At 40.4% G+C, this 18,699-nt stretch overlaps 1 protein-coding gene across 3 annotated transcripts; it reads left to right on the top strand.

Annotated features, from left to right (window-relative positions):
- Positions 1 to 428: 428 nt before the first annotated feature.
- On the top strand, positions 429 to 18,074 carry MSMO1 (methylsterol monooxygenase 1). Of its 3 annotated transcripts, none has more exons than XM_033215616.1 (6): positions 429 to 565; positions 7,961 to 8,246; positions 12,705 to 12,853; positions 13,532 to 13,658; positions 14,923 to 15,077; positions 16,675 to 18,074. In XM_033215616.1, exons 2-6 carry the CDS (start codon positions 7,992 to 7,994, stop codon positions 16,868 to 16,870), a joined length of 882 nt encoding a protein of 293 aa, XP_033071507.1. In that variant the 5' UTR covers positions 429 to 565; positions 7,961 to 7,991; the 3' UTR covers positions 16,871 to 18,074. The 3 variants fall into 3 exon arrangements, with proteins under 3 accessions (XP_033071507.1, XP_033071509.1, XP_033071508.1); XM_033215617.1 differs by lacking the exon at positions 429 to 565 and adding an exon at positions 680 to 933 and having other exon boundaries at positions 16,675 to 17,879; XM_033215618.1 differs by lacking the exon at positions 7,961 to 8,246 and having other exon boundaries at positions 472 to 565.
- Positions 18,075 to 18,699: the final 625 nt, after the last annotated feature.

Consider the following 18,699-nt stretch of genomic DNA (forward strand, 5'->3'; position numbering starts at 1 on the left):
CAAAACAGTCAACATAGATTTTAAGACTCATTTATACTCTTTGCTCCAGGGTTTGGGAGTTGCGGCTGCTACACAGGTCACATTTGAAATAAAAGTACTCGGACGGCGGCTGGCGCGACACTTTCCCCAGCACAGCGCAGGCTCTGACTGCCAATCTGCGGGGACCGCAGTTGCCAAGGCGACTCCGCGCGGCAGGGCAGGGCGGCCATCCGTCTGCGCCCGCCCCCTCACGCCGTGTCGCGCTCTCACGCTTCCTCACCTCCTGGCGCCCCGCGGCGCCTGCCATTGGCTGGTCCTGCGGGTCTCACTATCCTCACTCCATCCGCGGAGCCAATGGCTGGGACAGCCAGGCGCTCCTTCCCGCGAGTCACACGATGTCGGCAACTGCACAGACCAATCACCGCGCCGAGAAGACGGGGCGGGAGCCCTCGCAGGCCAATAACGACAGGACTGACCTCCTGGCCCACCCAGCTCCACCCCCGAGCCGGGCGAGGCAAGTTCTGAGGTCTGAACACCTGGCTGATCCCGGGTGACGGTGGCCGGCAGTCACCTCGCGGCCGTTCAGGTGAGGGGGTCGGGGGAGTGGCTCGTGAGCGAGGAAGGGGGAGCAGGTGGGCTCCCACCCGGTGCTCCGTGAGATCGAGGGGAGCGGGTTCGGGGTGCGGATGCGTGCGCTGGGCGGGACGCTGGCAGTGGTGCCCGAGAAGGGGCGGAGGGAGACTGGAGTGAAGGTGGCCCTAGGGAAAGGTACGTGCTAGAAAGGAGTAAAACGAGTGAAAACGGAGTGAAATTCTTCAGTGATGGAACTAGGCTAGGACATGTTTCTTGCCCTTTAAAGAGTGTTGTCTTCGGGAGATGGGACGTAGAAGACAGTTGCAGCACAGGGTGGTAGCTTGGCGAAAGTTATACAAAAGCAGGAAACACTGGAAGGAGGTAAGATGTAATGTGCTTTGGGAGTAGGGGAGTTGGGAAGGGCGTCCGAGAGGAGGTTGCTGAAGGGTGACTAGGAGTTGGATGGGAGGACATCACCTGTAAGAGAACGATATTTCCGCGGGCAGAGAGGAATGAAGCAGTAACAACCATGGGTGATCAGATACTGTAAAAATGTGAAGTGTAGGATGGCAAGAATGTAAGAAATGAAGAGTGAAGAAGTCTGGAAGGGCCTCGTGTGCATCAGTCACAGAGGGGCTTGATCTTTATGCTTAGGGCAAGCATTCCCTTGAACTTTGAGTGTTTTAAGGAGCTTATTTCTTATATTTAGATTTATATAGATCCTGGCATTGCATCTTAGAGATAAGGCTTAAGAGGGGCAAGCTTGGAGGCAGGGCAAGTCCGGAAAATGAAGGAGCTGGTGAAATCCGTTTTAAAGTGCCAAAGGACAGAGACTGGCTGACAGCTAAACTTCAAGGTTTCTGAGAATCCGCAAATAACTAAATTTATCTAGTCAGCCTGCTCCAGAGTACGCTTCCAGTCATTTAGGTTGCCCAAGAATGAGTAAAGCAAAAGGAAATTCAGTTTTCCAAGACCTCGTTTCCCCTCTCCTCTTTAATTCCTTATTCAGTTAGCAACAATATATCCATTCCCTTGCTCCTTTGTAAAAAATAAGTTCCTGAATGTTAAGTAAACCAAGTGTTTCTAAATTGGGTTAAGAGTTTGAAGACTTAAGGCAGCAGAGATGGGAGAGACTTAAAACGTTATGTCTGAGAATTAAGCATTAAAGGTGGTCTAGTATTTGGGCGGGGCTTGTGAGGAGCACGTACTGAACCTTTGGAATTGCTGAGTGAGTTCATGTGCCTCTGAACTGATTGGATATGACCAGTAAACTTGTATAATCAGATCCTGGAGTTTAGGGGAGAGGGCAAGAGGTAGAGAGGATGGATATCAGACTATTTTTAAAACAGAAAATAGTTAAGATCACCCAAGACCATCTAGAATCATTAGAAGGGAGTAAGAAAGGCATTATTGGGAAACTTTCCAGCTTGAATTCTCATATTCTTTCTAATCTCCTGGTTGAGTTTTTGGAGTGCTGTTCTCTCTGTGCAAAACCCCTCCCTTGACCCTCTCTCCTTTCCTCTATTTTTTCACTTGTCACTTCCCTCTCCTGTTCTAGGTCTCAGTTTAGATAGCACCTTTCTCTCGAAGTTCATAGCACTGTGTATTCCCCCCTTTATTGTTCTTATCACCTGATTTTTGATGGTTTGGACACTCGTTGTTATTCCTCACTAAATTTTATGTTTTGTGAACTCAGGGGTAAGGGCAGCAGCTGGCACAATGAATGCACAATACTTGTCAGAGTGAATGCATTTGAGTTCCAAGAACCAAAGAAAGGCAGTATTTCAAGAAGAGAAATGCCAAATCTTCCAGATTAGTCAAATAAAATAAACTCCAAAAAAAAAAAAAAAGGTTTATTGGGTTTGGCAGCTGGAGATCCATAGCGATTTTTTGTTTATTTGTTTGTTTTTTTGAGACGGAGTCTCGCTCTGTTGCCCAGGTTGCAGTGTCATGATCTCAGCTCCCTGCAACCTCAGCCCCCCAGGTTCAAGCAATTCTCCTGCCTCAGCTGTCCAGGTAACTGGGAATACAGGCATGCGCCACCACACCCAGCTAATTTTTTTGTATTTGTTTGGTAGAGATGAGGTTTCACCATATAGGCCAGACTGGTCTGGAACTCCTGACCTTGTGATCCGCCCACCTCGGCCTCCCAAAGTGCTGGGATTACCAGCGTGAGCCACCGCACCTGGCCTCCTTAGTGATTTTAGTAAGAGTAAGTTCAGTGCAGTGATGACAATAGAATGCAGAGTGCAGTTGCTAGAATATAAACAGGAAATAAGAAGATAAAGACAACTCATTTGAAATACCTTTTCAGAGGGCTTAGTTATAGGAATTATTCTCTTTGTACTCTAATACTTATTATGGGTTGTATTTATAACTATAGTATAACATAATGGATGACTGCGTGGGCTTCCCCACTTAGCATTTGTTAAGTTAATCATTAACTTAACATTAAGCATTTGTTAATGCCCGAAGCATTAGACTTCGAGCAAGTTGCTTAATCTTTCTAAACCTCAGTTATTTTATCTATAAAATGGGGATAAAATAATACCTACCTCACAAAGGTGTGGTAAGGATTGAGATTGAAATGTAAGAGCATGTAGCATGCTTTGAACACAGTTCTTGGCACAGAAAGTGCCCAATAATTGTTAGTTTCTTGTAGCTATTACATGCCAGGTCCTGTACTGAGCGTTTTATATGCATTTTCTCTTGGACTCACTGGAAGACCTACTGTTTTAATTTCTGTCGATGATAAAACTGCATCACAGAGAGGTTACTGAATTTGCCCAAGGTCACAGAACAGGACTAGTAAGTGGTCTTGGTTCAGCATTGTCAAATTTCCTAATCACCTTGTGAAAAATTAAGATTGGGTGGTTGTCTTAGTTTACAACTTAGAAGATGATTGAAGACATTTTGTTGTAGGTGGGGAGCCAGATTGCAAGTAGCTCAGTGAGTTGTGTGGGTGAGTTAAGCAATCTTTTTTTTTTTTTTTTTTTGAGACAGAGTTTTGCTGTTCATGCCCAGGCTCGAGTGCCATCTCAGCTTACTGAAATATTCACCTCCTCAGTTCAAGTGATTCACCTGAACTCCTGACCTCAGGTGATCTGCCCGCATCAGCCTCCCCAAGGTGCTGGGATTACCGGCGTGAGCCACCATGCCCAGCTGAGTTAAGCAATCTTTATGTAGAGCTCTCCTTTGAGAAAGAAGTTTGTTGCTTCAAAGGAAGATAAATGGGACAGTGGCTTGGAAGAGGTAATGGAGGCTAGGAAGGTGTTTATCAACAAAGGAGGCTGGGCACCGTGGCTCACACCTGTAATCCCCACACTTTGGGAGGCTGAGATGGGAGGATCACTTGAGCCTAGGAGTTTAAGACCAGTCTAGGCAACATAGGGTGACCTCTGTCTCCACAAAAAATAAAATTAAAAAAATTAGCCAGGCATGGTGGTGTGTGCCTGTGGTCCCAGCTATGAGGGCTGAGGTGGGAGGATTGCTGGAGCCTGGGAGGTTGAGGCTGCAGTAAGCCATAATTGAGCCACTGCATTCCAGCTTGGGTGACAGAGTGAGACCCTGTCTGAAAAAAAAAACAAAAAGACGGGAATGTGTTTTCAGACGTGAGGGAATGGATTCCCTGAAGGGAGAAGGATGAAAGGTAAGAAAGGATAAGTGATGGACAAGTTCTTGAGGTAAGATAAGAACACAGGAAGACTGGTCAGTCTTAGAGGAAAGAATGAATGAGCAAAGAAATTTTGAGGCTTGTAATGACACAGGATGGAACACTATAGTCCCTGTGGTGTAAGTCATTTGAGATGAGTAGGACAGAAGAAGGAGGGCATGAAGTGAATTCATGCCTGAAGGAGTTGGCTAGGTTCTCAATATCCTTCTAGAGAATGGGATAAAAGGTCAATTTGAGAAGTGTTGGGGAAGGGGACTTTTTAAACACTATTTAGGACGCTTCTGAGGCTTTAAAATACTCATTTTTAAAGTGGTCCCAAAAAATTCATAATTTAGAAGCAGCAGTGGTAAACATTTTTAGGAAAGTGACTCTTGAAAAGTTTATTTTTTGGTTTGTGACCTATTGAGCTTATTTATTATGTAAGTAGAACCCACTCATTTGAAAGTTTAAATTGTGCAAAAGGCGTAAGAAATTTTCTTTTCTCTCTTCCATAACACTGTCTCTTACCCCTCCACACTGTCTTCCATAACACTCTCCCCTACCCTCCACACTGTCTTCATAACACTCTCCCCTACCCCTCCACACTGTCTTCCATAACACTCTCCCCTACCCCTCCACACTGTCTTCATAACACTCTCCCCTACCCCTCCACACTGTCTTCATAACACTCTCCCCTACCCCTCCACACTGTCTTCATAACACTCTCCCCTACCCCTCCACACTGTCTTCATAACACTCTCCCCTACCCTCCACACTGTCTTCATAACACTCTCCCGTATCCTCCACACTGTCTTCATAACACTCTCCCCTACCCCTCCACACTGTCTTCCATAACACTCTCCCCTACCCTCCACACTGTCTTCATAACACTCTCCCCTACCCCTCCACACTGTCTTCATAACACTCTCCCCTACCCCTCCACACTGTCTTCATAACACTCTCCCCTACCCTCCACACTGTCTTCATAACACTCTCCCCTACCCCTCCACACTGTCTTCCCTAACACTCTCCCCTACCCCTCCACACTGTCTCCCTAACACTCTCCCCTACCCCCCTACCCCGCCACCCTGTCTTCATAACACTCTCCCCTACCCCTCCACACTGTCTTCCATAACACTCTCCCCTACCCTCCACACTGTCTTCCATACACTCTCCCCTACCCCTCCACACTGTCTTCCATAACACTCTCCCCTACCCCTCCACACTGTCTTCATAACACTCTCCCCTACCCCTCCACTGTCTTCATAACCACTCTCCCCTAACCCTCCACACTGTCTTCATAACACTCTCCCCTACCCCTCCACACTGTCTTCCATAACACTGTCCCCTACCCCTCCACACTGTCTTCATAACACTCTCCCCTACCCCCCTACCCCGCCACACTGTCTTCATAACACTCTCCCCTACCCCTCCACACTGTCTTCCATAACACTCTCCCCTACCCTGCCACACTGTCTTCCCTAACACTCTCCCCTACCCCTCCACACTGTCTTCCATAACACTCCCCCTACCCCGCCACACTGTCTTCATAACACTCTCCCCTACCCCTCCACACTGTCTTCATAACACTCTCCCCTACCCCTCCACACTGTCTTCATAACACTCTCCCCTACCCCTCCACACTGTCTTCCATAACACTCTCCCCTACCCCGCCACACTGTCTTCATAACACTCTCCCCTACCCCCCTACCCCGCCACACTGTCTTCCCTAACACTCTCCCCTACCCCTCCACACTGTCTCATAACACTCTCCCCTACCCCTCCACACTGTCTTCCATAACACTCTCCCCTACCCCGCCACACTGTCTTCCCTAACACTCTCCCCTACCCCTCCACACTGTCTTCATACACTCTCCTCCCCTACCCCTCCACACACTGTCTTCCATAACACTCTCCCCTACCCCTCCACACTGTCTTCATAACACTCTCCCCTACCCCCCACACTGTCTTCATAACACTCTCCCCTCCCCTACCCCCCTACCCCGCCACACTGTCTTCATAACACTCTCCCCTACCCCTCCACACTGTCTTCCCTAACACTCTCCCCTACCCCTCCACACTGTCTTCCATAACACTCTCCCCTACCCCTCCACACTGTCTTCATAACACTCTCCCCTACCCCTCCACACTGTCTTCCCTAACACTCTCCCCTACCCCTCCACACTGTCTTCCATAACACTCTCCCCTACCCCCCTACCCCTCCACACTGTCTTCCATAACACTCTCCCCTACCCCTCCACACTGTCTTCCCTAACACTCTCCCCTACCCCCCTACCCCACCACCCTGTCTTCATAACACTCTCCCCTACCCCTCCACGCTGTCTTCCATAACACTCTCCCCTACCCGGCCACACTCTCTTCTGCATAACACTATCTCCTACCCCGCCACTGTCTTCCATAACACTTTCCCCTACCCCGCCACACTCTGTCTTCCATAACATTCTCCCCTACCCCACCACGCTCTATTCTCCATAACACTATCTCCTACCCGATCACACACCTGTTTTCCTAGAAATCACCACTCTAAATTGTTCCCTTTGTAGCCATATGTACATTTTCTGTTTCTGTGTGTCTCTGTATGTACATATGCATAGAAGTACATAGATAAAATATATATCCTTTTCAAAAAATCTTAAGTGGGACTCTGGCTATGCATATTATTCTGTAACTTGTTATTTGGATTAACACTGTGTCTTAGACATCTTTCTATGTAGAGTGTATAGATCTTCCTTGTTCTTTTAAATGGCAGTATATTTGTCTATGGAAGGACTTAATTTATTTAACCCATACCTTGTTGATGGCTTGTGTTTTGCTTTTATTTTTTCTGTTTGTTTTTGCTGTTACAAGAAATGCTTCCTTCCATCTTAGTGTATCTGCCTTTGTACCCTTGAATGAGAAAGTTGCTGCTTCAAAGGATGTGTTCATTTTGAATTATGATAGGGGTTGCTTATTTTTCCTCCAATGATACACTGATGTATCCCCCCTGCCCACAGTGTATGGTCATGCCTGTTTTCTCACCCCCTTACCAGTACTGGACATTGGGCACTAATAAACTTTTAAAGCTTTACTACTCAGGCTAAAAGTGTCTCTTTGTTTTAGGGTGCATTTCCTCATTTGAATGAAGTGAAGATTCTTCCTTGTTTAGTGACCATTTGTCTTTATTTTTCTGTGAACTGCTTTTGTCATTTTTCTGTTTTCTTTTTTGTCTTTTTTTCCTAAAGCACACTTTGTAGCCCTTTGTTGTAAAATGTTGGAAATATTTTTCCCCGTTTGTCATTTTATCTTTGACTTTGTTTATGACTGTCTTTCTATTCCCCAGTAGGAAGTACTTAATTTTTGTGTACTCATATTTGGTAGGCTTTTTCTTTATAGGTTCTTTTGGCTGTAAGTGATACATTTAAACCCAGCTATTGCTCATTTAAATTAGAAGCTTTTCCATTAGAACCACACTGACGATTTCTTTAAATATAGCTTGAAAAAAATTTTCCCCTATCCTTTTAGCTATTGTTCTTGAAAATAGTGTGTTTTTAAAGGAATATCTACAAATGGAAATGGTGATGATATCCAGCAAATTTTTTTAAATGGTGTAAAACCATTTGTACTCCTTTAGTAATTTTTTGGTAAAAAATTTGTACTCCTTTAGTAATTATTTTAAAAATGATCAGAGGATGCATTTTTTAACTGTTTTATTTTTTGAATTATTGTTTAACTTATTGTATGTATTCATTTCTACAGAATTATAAGGCTGTCTGCAGAGATTTGAAAAATGGCAACAAATGAAAGTGTCAGCATCTTTAGTTCAGCATCCTTGGCTGTGGAATATGTAGATTCACTTTTACCTGAGAATCCTCTGCAAGAACCATTTAAAAATGCTTGGAACTATATGTTGAATAATTATACAAAGTTCCAGATTGCAACATGGGGATCCCTTATAGTTCATGAAGCCCTTTATTTCTCGTTCTGTTTACCTGGATTTTTATTTCAATTTATACCTTATATGAAAAAATACAAAATTCAAAAGGTGAGTATAAGGGACTAGAAATAGAATATTATCATTAATGTTGCTGAATATTTTAAAAGTAAATAGGGCTTTGTTTTGAGAGGCTAAATCAGTGATATCCAATAGAAATATAATGAAGCCACGTGTGTAATTTTAAATTTTCTAATAGAATACATAGAAAAGGTAAAAATAAATAAGGAAATTAATTTCATAATGTGTATTATTTAACTCAGTAAGTGTAAACTATTGCTGGGTACAGGGTCCATGCCTGTAATTCCAGCACTTTGGGAGGCCAAGGCAGGAGGATTGCTTGAGGCCAGGAGTTCAAGACCATCCTGGGAAAGCTAGCAAGACCCTGTCTCTACAAAAAAATACAAAAATACCCAGGCATGGTAATGTAAGTCCTAGCTACTTATGAGGCTGAAGCAGAAGGATTGCACCACTATACTCTAGCGCAGGCGACAGAGTGAGACCTTGTCTCAAAAAAGAATAAGAAATAAATGTAAATTATTATTTCAACCAGTAATCAAAATCTTAAAAATTCTTAATGAGATATTTAATAAGTCTTTGCAATCCTGTGTGTATTTTACATTAATTTTAGTCTATCTCAATTTAGGCTAGCTATGTTTAAAGTGTTTGGTAGCCACATGTTACTAGCTGCTCCTGAATTGAATAACACAGTCCTAGGTCATTATTGATAATATTTCAAGAATAGTTTATTAGATTGGGCTTTAAGTAGATGTGATGGTTATCTAATTTAAGTTTACAAATGTTAATGTTTAAGCTAGCTGGAAAGGAAAGGTATGGTGATTTGTGCATATTTTTCAGTTCACCCCAACTCTATGTTCCAAGCAAATCTCAGGGACTGTTAATACAGTATGACCTTGATCAGGGCTATCAAAGTTTTTTTCCCCTAAATATATGGTAGGTAGTTCTGCAGCATTCATATCATCCCAAATAAGGAGGTGAAGCTCCTCGTTTCTGGATATTTGCTTCATTGCACTAAATATTGAGAGGTCGCTATGTACATGACAAGGTGGAATCTAGTATGTAGTCTATGAGCTTGACATGAGAATTTGGCGTAGCTTATTAGAAAGATGAATTATTTGTCAGCATTTGGTAAGCTGATGATAGTTTCTAGTGTTTACTGTTTACTTTTGAAAAAGTCGTTCCAAACTAAAATTCAAGGGCATACAGTCTTGGTAGAAAGTAGACCGCTGAGAGTATTCATCTGTGGAAAGTAATTTCCATTCACTCAGTACAATTGGCCCTCCTTATCCATGGGTTATGTATCCATGGATCCAACCAACTGCAGATCAGAAATATTCAGGGGAAAAATTGTGTCTATACTGTACATGTACAGTCTTTTTTCCTTGTCATTATTCCAAATAACAACTATTTATAGAGCATTTGCATTTTATTAAGTATTGTAAGTGCTGTAGAGATGATTTCAAGTATACGGGAGGATATGTGTAGGTTATAGGTTATGTCAAATACTATGTCATTTTGTATCAAGCACTTCAGCATCTTCAGATTTTGGTGTTTGCAGAAAGTCCCAGAACCAGTCCCCCAAAGATACCAAGGGATAACTGTATATATTTTGGATGGCAGTCTGTACACATTCTCTGTTATCATTCTGTTAGTTTCACAGCCTCTCCTAGAGGCTCACTTTAAGCAAGTGTTAATATTAATCCTCTCTGGGGATAATACAGGGGTCAGATGATGGCAGACTCCAGGCCAAAGGTGAAAAGAGCAAAGGGTAAAGGTGAAGGAAATGAAAAATAATGTAACCCAAAAGAGAGTATTCTGTGACCCTCAATTAAGATCACAGAAGTTCCAAAGTGCTTTTTAGAAAAGCACCTGCTTTGAAAGGCAGAATTCAGTTTGGATGTCTAAGTTCTAATGCACCTATAGGGTGATTGTGGCTGCCCTGTGTCACCCAGTGATTTATTTATAGAGCTGATGCATTGTATGGCTGGCCAGGCAAAAGCATCCTTTTTCTCCTTCACTGCACTTTCCAAGTGACTCATTGGTTGGAAGTAGTAACCTTTCCAGAGAGAGGAAGAGCTTATTCAGGCAAGGGTATATGAGCAGCTTTAAAATATAGTGTGGCAAAGGAAAGAATAAGCTGTAGTCTAGTTGGTCAGAACTGGTTGTTTATGAACAGATTGAAAGGCTGGGTAATATGGCTTCAAGTCTGTACTCAGCAAGTCTTTACGTTTCATAGCCATTAAAGTCCATGCTTTGAGCATTTTTGATAAAACGTGATTTTCAATCAGGACTAGTTTTCACAAGTTAAAGGAGTTTTAAAAGAAACCAAAATATCAATACTAATTAATTACAGGTTTATGCATTTTGAAGGCAGATACCCTGATTAACAATGAGGGTATCAATTGTTTAAGAGAAAATATTTGAGAATTATATTTAACATATGCAATACATGTTTTTATTCTTAAAATTGTCAAAAAGAAGAAGCTGGTGGTGGTGATGAAATAGTACTAAAGACTTTCTGCTTTCGAACAGAACAGACAACTGGAGAGCTAATGCACATCCTTGCTAGTTAGAGGAAATTTCACAGGAATGAAAAAGTAAAGCAGACTTTGCAGGATCTATTTCTTTCAAAAAAAAAAAATCATACATCTTAGTAATTCTCCAAAAATTTTCCTCAAAGATAAATGTACTAAAAATATTATTTCTGAAGTGTGTGGCCCTTGTAAAGGTATTCCTTTATATCAAGTACAGTTATGCATAAAGTAAAATGTGGTAAACTGTCATTTTGCACTAGGTTTGAATTTGTATTGCTAACTGTAATTTATGTATACTCTAAATGGTATAGCATGTGATTTTATTCTAGTTGATTAACTTTGTAGTTTCTGGAACTACACCGATATCACAGTCTACCCGGGAAATTAAGTTTGTTAGCCATAGTTTCTGTAGGAGACAGTACTATTGCCAAATGAAGCCTGAATCTTTCATTTATTTCGTCCCCAATTACAGAGTGAAGGTTTAGAGGAGTAGGGTTAGATAATGCTCAGATTAGAAATACAAAGGCAGTTGTCAGATCCTCTCATTTTACTGTTGAGGAAACTGAGTTGTAAACATTACAAGAGCTAATTAACTGGTGCGTAGCAGCCCCGGTATCAGAGCACAAGTCTCTGGATTGATTCTTAGTTCAGTGCTTTTCCTATTTTTGTCGGGAAGATAACCCTTAAAGAATTTCAAGAACAGAACTGGATCTGGAGACCTAAATTGTAGTTAGTCCTGCTTCTGCTAATAACTGCGTGTGTGGGCCGGGCACGGTGGCTCACGCCTGTAATCCCAGCACTTTGGGAGGCCGAGACGGGCGATCACGAGGTCAGGAGATCGAGACCATCCTGGCTAACATGGTGAAACCCCATCTCTACTAAAAAATACAAAACATTAGCCGGGCGCGGTGGCGGGCGCCTGTAGTCCAGCTACTCAGGAGGCTGAGGCAGGAGAATGGCGTGAACCTGGGAGGCGGAGGTTGCAGTGAGCCAAGATTGCGCCACTGCACTCCAGCCTGGGGCACAGAGCGAGACTCCATTTCAAAAAAAAAAAAAATAACTGCGTGTGTGACCCTCCCCAAGCTGGTTGACCTCTTTGGGCGTCTACTGATGCTCAGTAGTTCCCGTACTTTGGATATCATGTTGAAATAAAATAGTCTTGTTGGCAGATTTCTGAGTTTTTTAGCAGTGACATTTAAAACGAAGCAATAACTGATACTTATTGTCACCATCGTTTTGTAAAACCCAAAGCACCTTTTTTATATCTTAAGTGCAGTCCTATAAATTGAATACATTTAGTTAGTTTTTATTTTGTTTTGTTTTGTTTTGCTTTGTTTTTTATAATGGCTTGCTAAGCAAATAGGTATCCTGATGAGGTCTTAAGAACATCTCACATTGATCTAACTTTTCTCATTTTGACTGGAATCTGAACTCCATAATCAGGACACATCTCTGTACCTCTCAACACAGAGAGTTTGTAATTCTGTCATTGGGTATGAACAAAAGTGCACTTATTTATTGGAATGAATACCACTGAGTGCCTGGAAGCTCGGCTTACTGTGTACAAGGCTTCCAATGCTTTGTGTACAACTTCTTCAATTGCGGACACCCACCTGTAATCTTAGCATATTATATTTCCTCTTCTCTGAAACTTCTGGTAAAAGAAGTGAAGTGAATGATCTGTGGCAGCAAAGACTGGAGAATTATTCATTTTGTAGTGTTTCTTTGTTTGAGATCATTATGGCTGAGTGCATCTGTTAACAGTTTCTTCACCTAAAGTAGTGATAGTAGTTGTCAAGAATTTAGAAGGCAAAGATTCCTGAGTCTTAGTTACTATAAAGTTAAGATTTAACTGACATAGAATTAAGGTCCAACATAAACAGAGAAAAAAATTAGGTCAAGTTAAACTCTGATAGCAGAGACTAATATTAGATATTGTGATTTTTCTCCATAGGATAAGCCAGAGACATGGGAAAACCAGTGGAAATGTTTCAAAGTTCTTCTCTTTAATCACTTCTGTATCCAGCTGCCTTTGATTTGTGGAACCTATTATTTTACAGAGTATTTCAATATTCCTTATGATTGGGAAAGAATGCCAAGATGGTATGTAGATAAAAATTTGGCTTTTACACGCAATTGTGGCTTATTCAATTAAGTTATAGTTAATGTTCACCCTTTTTCTTAATTTTAATTAATGTTTGTTCTAAACTTTGAAAGTAAATAAATAGTAGAAAACTAAACCATAGTAAAATCTTAAAATGTTTCCATCTTTCATCTTTTAAATATTTTATTGGAAGGTGAGCTTCTAGTATCAGAAGTTTCCGTAACGTCTTTTGTATGTTTATATATATATATAAGTGCTTATGTTGACAAAAAATGTCACATTTTAAGTTTAAAATAAATGAAATATATGAGAATCATTTACGAGGTTTATAGAAATTGTGTTCATATAAACAAAGATATGTACCTATATATACACACACACATGTATATACTCATGCATCACTTAACAAGGATACCTCTTGTGAAGCGTGTCATTAGGCAAGTTGTGCAAACCTTGTGATGAAATGAAATTGGTCTAGTGGGCAGTCTCTTTAACCACATCAGATTATGTAGCTGTATCTGGTGGTTTTGAGAATTTATTTATGAATATATCCAATTAGGTCAACCTGGTAACCTGGGGTGTTTAGTTTTATGTAATGTCTCAAGCATCCCCACTAAAAGTCTGGATAGTTTAAGTAAACATTATTTCTTACACATTACAACATTTTTATCTTAAAGGTATTTTCTTTTGGCAAGATGCTTTGGCTGTGCAGTCATTGAAGATACTTGGCACTATTTTCTGCATAGACTCTTACACCACAAAAGAATATACAAATATATTCATAAAGTTCATCATGAGTTTCAGGTATGTGAGAGTTATATTGAATTCTTTCTGTTCAAGGCAAAATGTCTGTTTTCATTGCCCGAGCATTTTTCTGAAATTGTTGGTGACGTTTTTATTTTCTTTTTCTTTGGCATGATTATTAAGAACAACACACACACACACATACAAACAAGTCAGTTCTACACATTGTCCTCTTTATTTAAATTTCATGGTAAAGTGAGATCTGAAAGAAAAGTATTACATGAAAGTTTGGGCTTCCATCCTTGTGGACAGTGCTACACTGGCACAGCTAGATCCTCACATTGCTAACTCCCACAAAAACAGTGACTTTTATTAGAACTGCTGTTTTTTTATTTTTTTGGAGATGGAGTTTTGTTCTTGTTGTCCAGTCTGGACTGCAATGGCATGAGCTCAGCTCACTGCAACCTTCATCTCCTGGGTTCAAGCGATTCTCCTGCCTCAGCTTCTCAAGTAGCTGGGATTACAGGCATGCGTCACCATGCGTGGCTAATTTTGTATTTTTAGTAGAGACGGGATTTCACTATGTTGGTCAGGGTGGTCTCGAACTCCTGACCTCTGGTGATCCACCCGCCTTGGACTCCCAAAGTGTTGGGATTACAGGTGTGAGCTACCATGGCCGGCCTATTAGAATTGCTTTGATGTAGCTTTATCAAACTGGCTGTGTATGTTTTGCATTGATCGTGGTTACATGGTATGCAAGTGTATGGCTAGATAAATCATCACTACATATAGAATCAATATAACTTTGTGAAACTTTATGCGTAAATAGAATATATGTATTAGTGAAGTTCTCCAGTGAAGCAGAATCATTGGGGCATATACACACAGAGAGAGAGATTTCTTTTAAGGAATTGGCTCATGCAAGTGTGGGGCTATCAAGTCTGAAATCTGTAAAGCAGGCTACAGACTGGAAATCCGGGTAAGAATTGTTGCAGCATTGCATCCAAATTCTGTGGCACAGCAAGTTGGAAACTCAGGCAGGGTTTCGGTGTTGCAGTCTTGAGGATCCTTCTTCAGGAAACCTCAGCCTTTATCCTGAAGGCCTTCAAATGATTGGATGAAGCCCACCCACATTATGAAGGGTAATCACCTTTACTCAGAGTCTACTGATTTAAATGTTAACAACATCTAAAAAATACCTTCACAACAACATCTCGACTGATATTAATCAAACAGTTGGGTATCATAGCCTAGCCAAGTTGACACATAAGATTAACCATCACAATAGCTAAGAAATTAAGAATTTCTTACCTGTTTGTTTTAGGCTCCATTTGGAATGGAAGCTGAATATGCACATCCTTTGGAGACTCTAATTCTTGGAACTGGATTTTTCATTGGCATCGTGCTTTTGTGTGATCATGTAATTCTTCTTTGGGCATGGGTGACCATTCGTTTATTAGAAACTATTGATGTCCATAGGTAAGCATTGATTTCTGTTCAGGTATAAAATATAATGAAATATATTTATTTTCATGGCTGTCAGATTATCATATTTCTAAGTAGACTAATAGGAGAAGTTAATCTTCTTAATGTTATATTAAGAAAACATAATTGTTGGATATAAGTTTAAATAATAGATGTTTTTACATTCTAGCCTGTGCTGTTATAATTTTTGTAGTGATAATGTGTTATTAGGGCAAATATATATTTAGGACAAGCAATTTCTTTTTTTTTTTTTTTTTTTGAGACAGAGTCTCGCTCTGTCGCCCAGGCTGGAGTGCAGTGGCCGGATCTCAGCTCACTGCAAGCTCCGCCTCCCGGGTTCACGCCATTCTCCTGCCTCAGCCTCCCGAGTAGCTGGGACTACAGGCGCCCACCACCTCGCCCGGCTAGTTTTTTGTATTTTTTTGGTAGAGACAGGGTTTCACCGTGTTAGCCAGGATGATCTCGATCTCCTGACCTCGTGATCCACCCGTCTCGGCCTCCCAAAGTGCTGGGATTACAGGCTTGAGCCACCGCGCCCAGCCAGGACAAGCAATTTCTTTATCCTTCTGTAATAAACCTAGACCTAACTCATATATGAAAAAAATATCAAAGCATTCAGCCTTCATTGAATGAGACTTTCTAATCTCTACTGTTCAGCACTGATAAAAGCACTTGCAAGATGAAACTACTGCTTGTAGTATGTACATATTTCAAATGCTTCCTTTCTGTTGATTGGGAGACATTTTGTGGTGAATTATTTCTATTGAATGCCTTCTTAAATGCTTATTCTAATTGTTCATTATTTTTTAATTATATGTTCATTGCATTTTGACTTGGGACGTACTTTTGTACTCATGAATGCAGAATATCAAATTCTAAGAATTATTTTTAAAGTGCTAAAGTAGCAAAATTAATGCTTCTAGTCCTAGCCAGAGAAAGAGAGGGTTAGGGAGATTCACATAAGTATAACTGGATGTCTGATTGTAGATATGTAGTTAGAAATAAAGGAGCATACTTTAAATGGGACTCTTTTGAAGCCATTTGTCTTCTCCCAACTGTAGAAAAGTACACTGGTATTTTGGTTAATTGTGGTACATTTGATTCCAACTTGTCATTGCCTAAAAAACTAAATGAAGTTGCTATATAGGGATTCGTGGGCCTGCCCTTTTTAATACTCGATACTAATTTTATGTGACTTTCCCTAAAAACATATTTAGTGTTTTGGGCTTCATTTACAAGTGTTATAGATTGTGGTGAGAAAGCTTCCTCTAAAACATAAAAGAAAATTAATTCTTAAAAATCTGTGTCTAAAGATTCATTACTATAATCCCTCTCTTCCATCATTCACATATTTTATCATAAAATAAATGATTTTCATAGATTTTTTTAAAGGATTTTTTTTTCTTAGAGTGGTTTCTAGAATATACACCATTTTCTGTGTTTGCTGTTTGTGAACATCTTAGAAATAAAGTGGTCTAGGCAAAGTGGAATGTTACCTAAATTGGTTAATGTGAACACATGATTATTAATAGAAACAATAATTATTTGAGATGTGTTTATTCCTTAATAATCTTTATCATTTTTGTTTCAGTGGTTATGATATTCCCCTCAACCCTTTAAATCTGATCCCTTTCTATGCTGGTTCTCGGCATCATGATTTCCACCACATGAACTTCATTGGAAACTATGCTTCAACATTTACATGGTGGGATCGAATTTTTGGAACAGACTCTCAATATCATGCCTATAATGAAAAGAGGAAGAAGTTTGAGAAAAAGACTGAATAAATATCTCATGTAAACCTTCCTGAAAGATAAACGTTTTCCTGAATTCAGAAGCTAGTAGCTAACATCGCTTCTGGAGAGCAGAAATAAGCATGTCTTCTGGCTACTAAGTGATAAAAAGAACATTAACAACCTTTAATTACCTTCCTAGTGGGAACTTTTTCTACTTTACCTACAAGTTCTATATATGTAGAAATGAATGAATATATATTTAAGTAGAGTTTTCATGAGAAAGTTTTAAAGGCCATCTTCCTAAGCTTCCAAGAAGGTTTTGGGTACTAGAAGTATTAATCTATGGCTTTTCTCCCAGTAAAACCATAGGCCTGAAGTTGACATTGGTCTTTAAATCTTTTAGATATAGCCTGGTCATTTCAGAAAATTCTTCATAGTGGTGTTGGCCTTATATTTAACCTTTTTGGTTTTTTTTTTGAGATGAAGCCACACTGTCGCCTAGGCTGGAGTGTAGTGGCACAATCTCGGCTCACTGCAACCTCTGCCTCCCAGTTCAAGCAATTCTGCTGCCTCACCCTCCCAAGTAGCTGGGATTACAGGCACCCACCACCATGCCCAGCTAATTTTTGTATTTTTGTAGAGATGGGGTTTCACAATGTTGGCCAGGCTGGTCTTGAACTTCTGACCTCAAGTGATCTGCCCACCTTGGCCTCCCAAAGTGCTGGGATTATAGGTATAAGCCACTGCGCCCAGCCTTTTTAACTTTAAACATGTTTTAGAATTTGCCTAAAGATCAAAATGTCGTGGATTGAACCTCATCAATTGATGGCAGTGAGTGACTGAAGCTTCCAAATCAAGAAAAGCCAGCACCAAGAACTTCCATTCTAATCTAGAGCTGACCAGTTTGAGCTGATTCTCTTTGAAGAGTCCTTGATTGCAGTGCAGTACTGGCATTTCTGAGTGGATGTAAGTGGAGTATTTTAGTCTAAAGGCTTTTCAAGTTACTTGAATTTTTTTAAAAATTGAGGAGCTTTATTTCTATTTACCCTTTCATTTTTGTATATCAAATTTCCATTGTCATTAAAAACTGTATCTTGAAAGTTTGTGAACTGACTTGCTGTATTTGCACTTTGAGCTCTTGAAATAAATGTGATTTTTGTCTGATTATCTGGTTTCCAGTTTTAAACATTAACTGTCACCTTTTATTCTTAAAATTGAAAGTACAGAAATTAAGTTATTAAGTTTTACAATAAAAGGATTGGTTTCTTTTTTTTTTTTTAAGTGCTTCCTTTGCCGAAATGTTTCCTGGCTGTTTGAACATGAATTTTTCAGGTTTAATTATTGTGGGAAATCGTCTTGACCTAGTAAAGCAATACATATTGAAGCAGCTCTTTGCCCTGCTTAGATAATGTATGTTTTCTGTACAGTTGAAGAATAGAGCTAAACTTTTCAGGACTGATAGTATCTCAAGTATCTAAGTTGTAACTCATCAAGAGTTGGTAATTCTTAGATATGGTGGTAATTGTTTTTATTTTTTTAACTGTGGAGTCATTATCTGGTGACTTCCTTTTTTTTTCTTTTTTTGAAAGCTTACACAGTAAAGATGTCCAAGTAAGGGATTCAAATACTTAAAACTGACAATGTTTTGTTTGTAGGTCACGCTTTATACCTTGTATGTGGTTCATATGCCCACCGTGTGTGTGTGTGTGTGTGTAAATTTGTTACAACCCTCAAGCAACAAATTTGGGGCTGGCTGCAATTAAAATTGTGCTGTTTGCTACAAATAGAGCTACCATACGATCCAGAAATCCCATTACTGGGCAATTCTCTAAAGGAAGTGAAATCGGTATATGGACGAGACATCTGCACCCTCAAGTTTA

Source organism: Trachypithecus francoisi, unplaced genomic scaffold (assembly GCF_009764315.1).
Source record: "Trachypithecus francoisi isolate TF-2019V2 unplaced genomic scaffold, Tfra_2.0 Lachesis_group1, whole genome shotgun sequence".
Classification (NCBI taxonomy): Eukaryota; Metazoa; Chordata; class Mammalia; order Primates; family Cercopithecidae; genus Trachypithecus; species Trachypithecus francoisi.

Bases quoted from the DNA above. Each gene is read 5' to 3' on its own strand.
- MSMO1 (XM_033215616.1), top strand. From the start codon at position 7,992: ATGGCAACAAATGAAAGTGTCAGCATCTTTAGTTCAGCATCCTTGGCT. The intron at 13,659-14,922 runs GTATGTGAGAGT...TGTTTGTTTTAG, and splicing joins AAGTTCATCATGAGTTTCAG to GCTCCATTTGGAATGGAAGC. The intron at 15,078-16,674 runs GTAAGCATTGAT...TTTTTGTTTCAG, and splicing joins GAAACTATTGATGTCCATAG to TGGTTATGATATTCCCCTCA.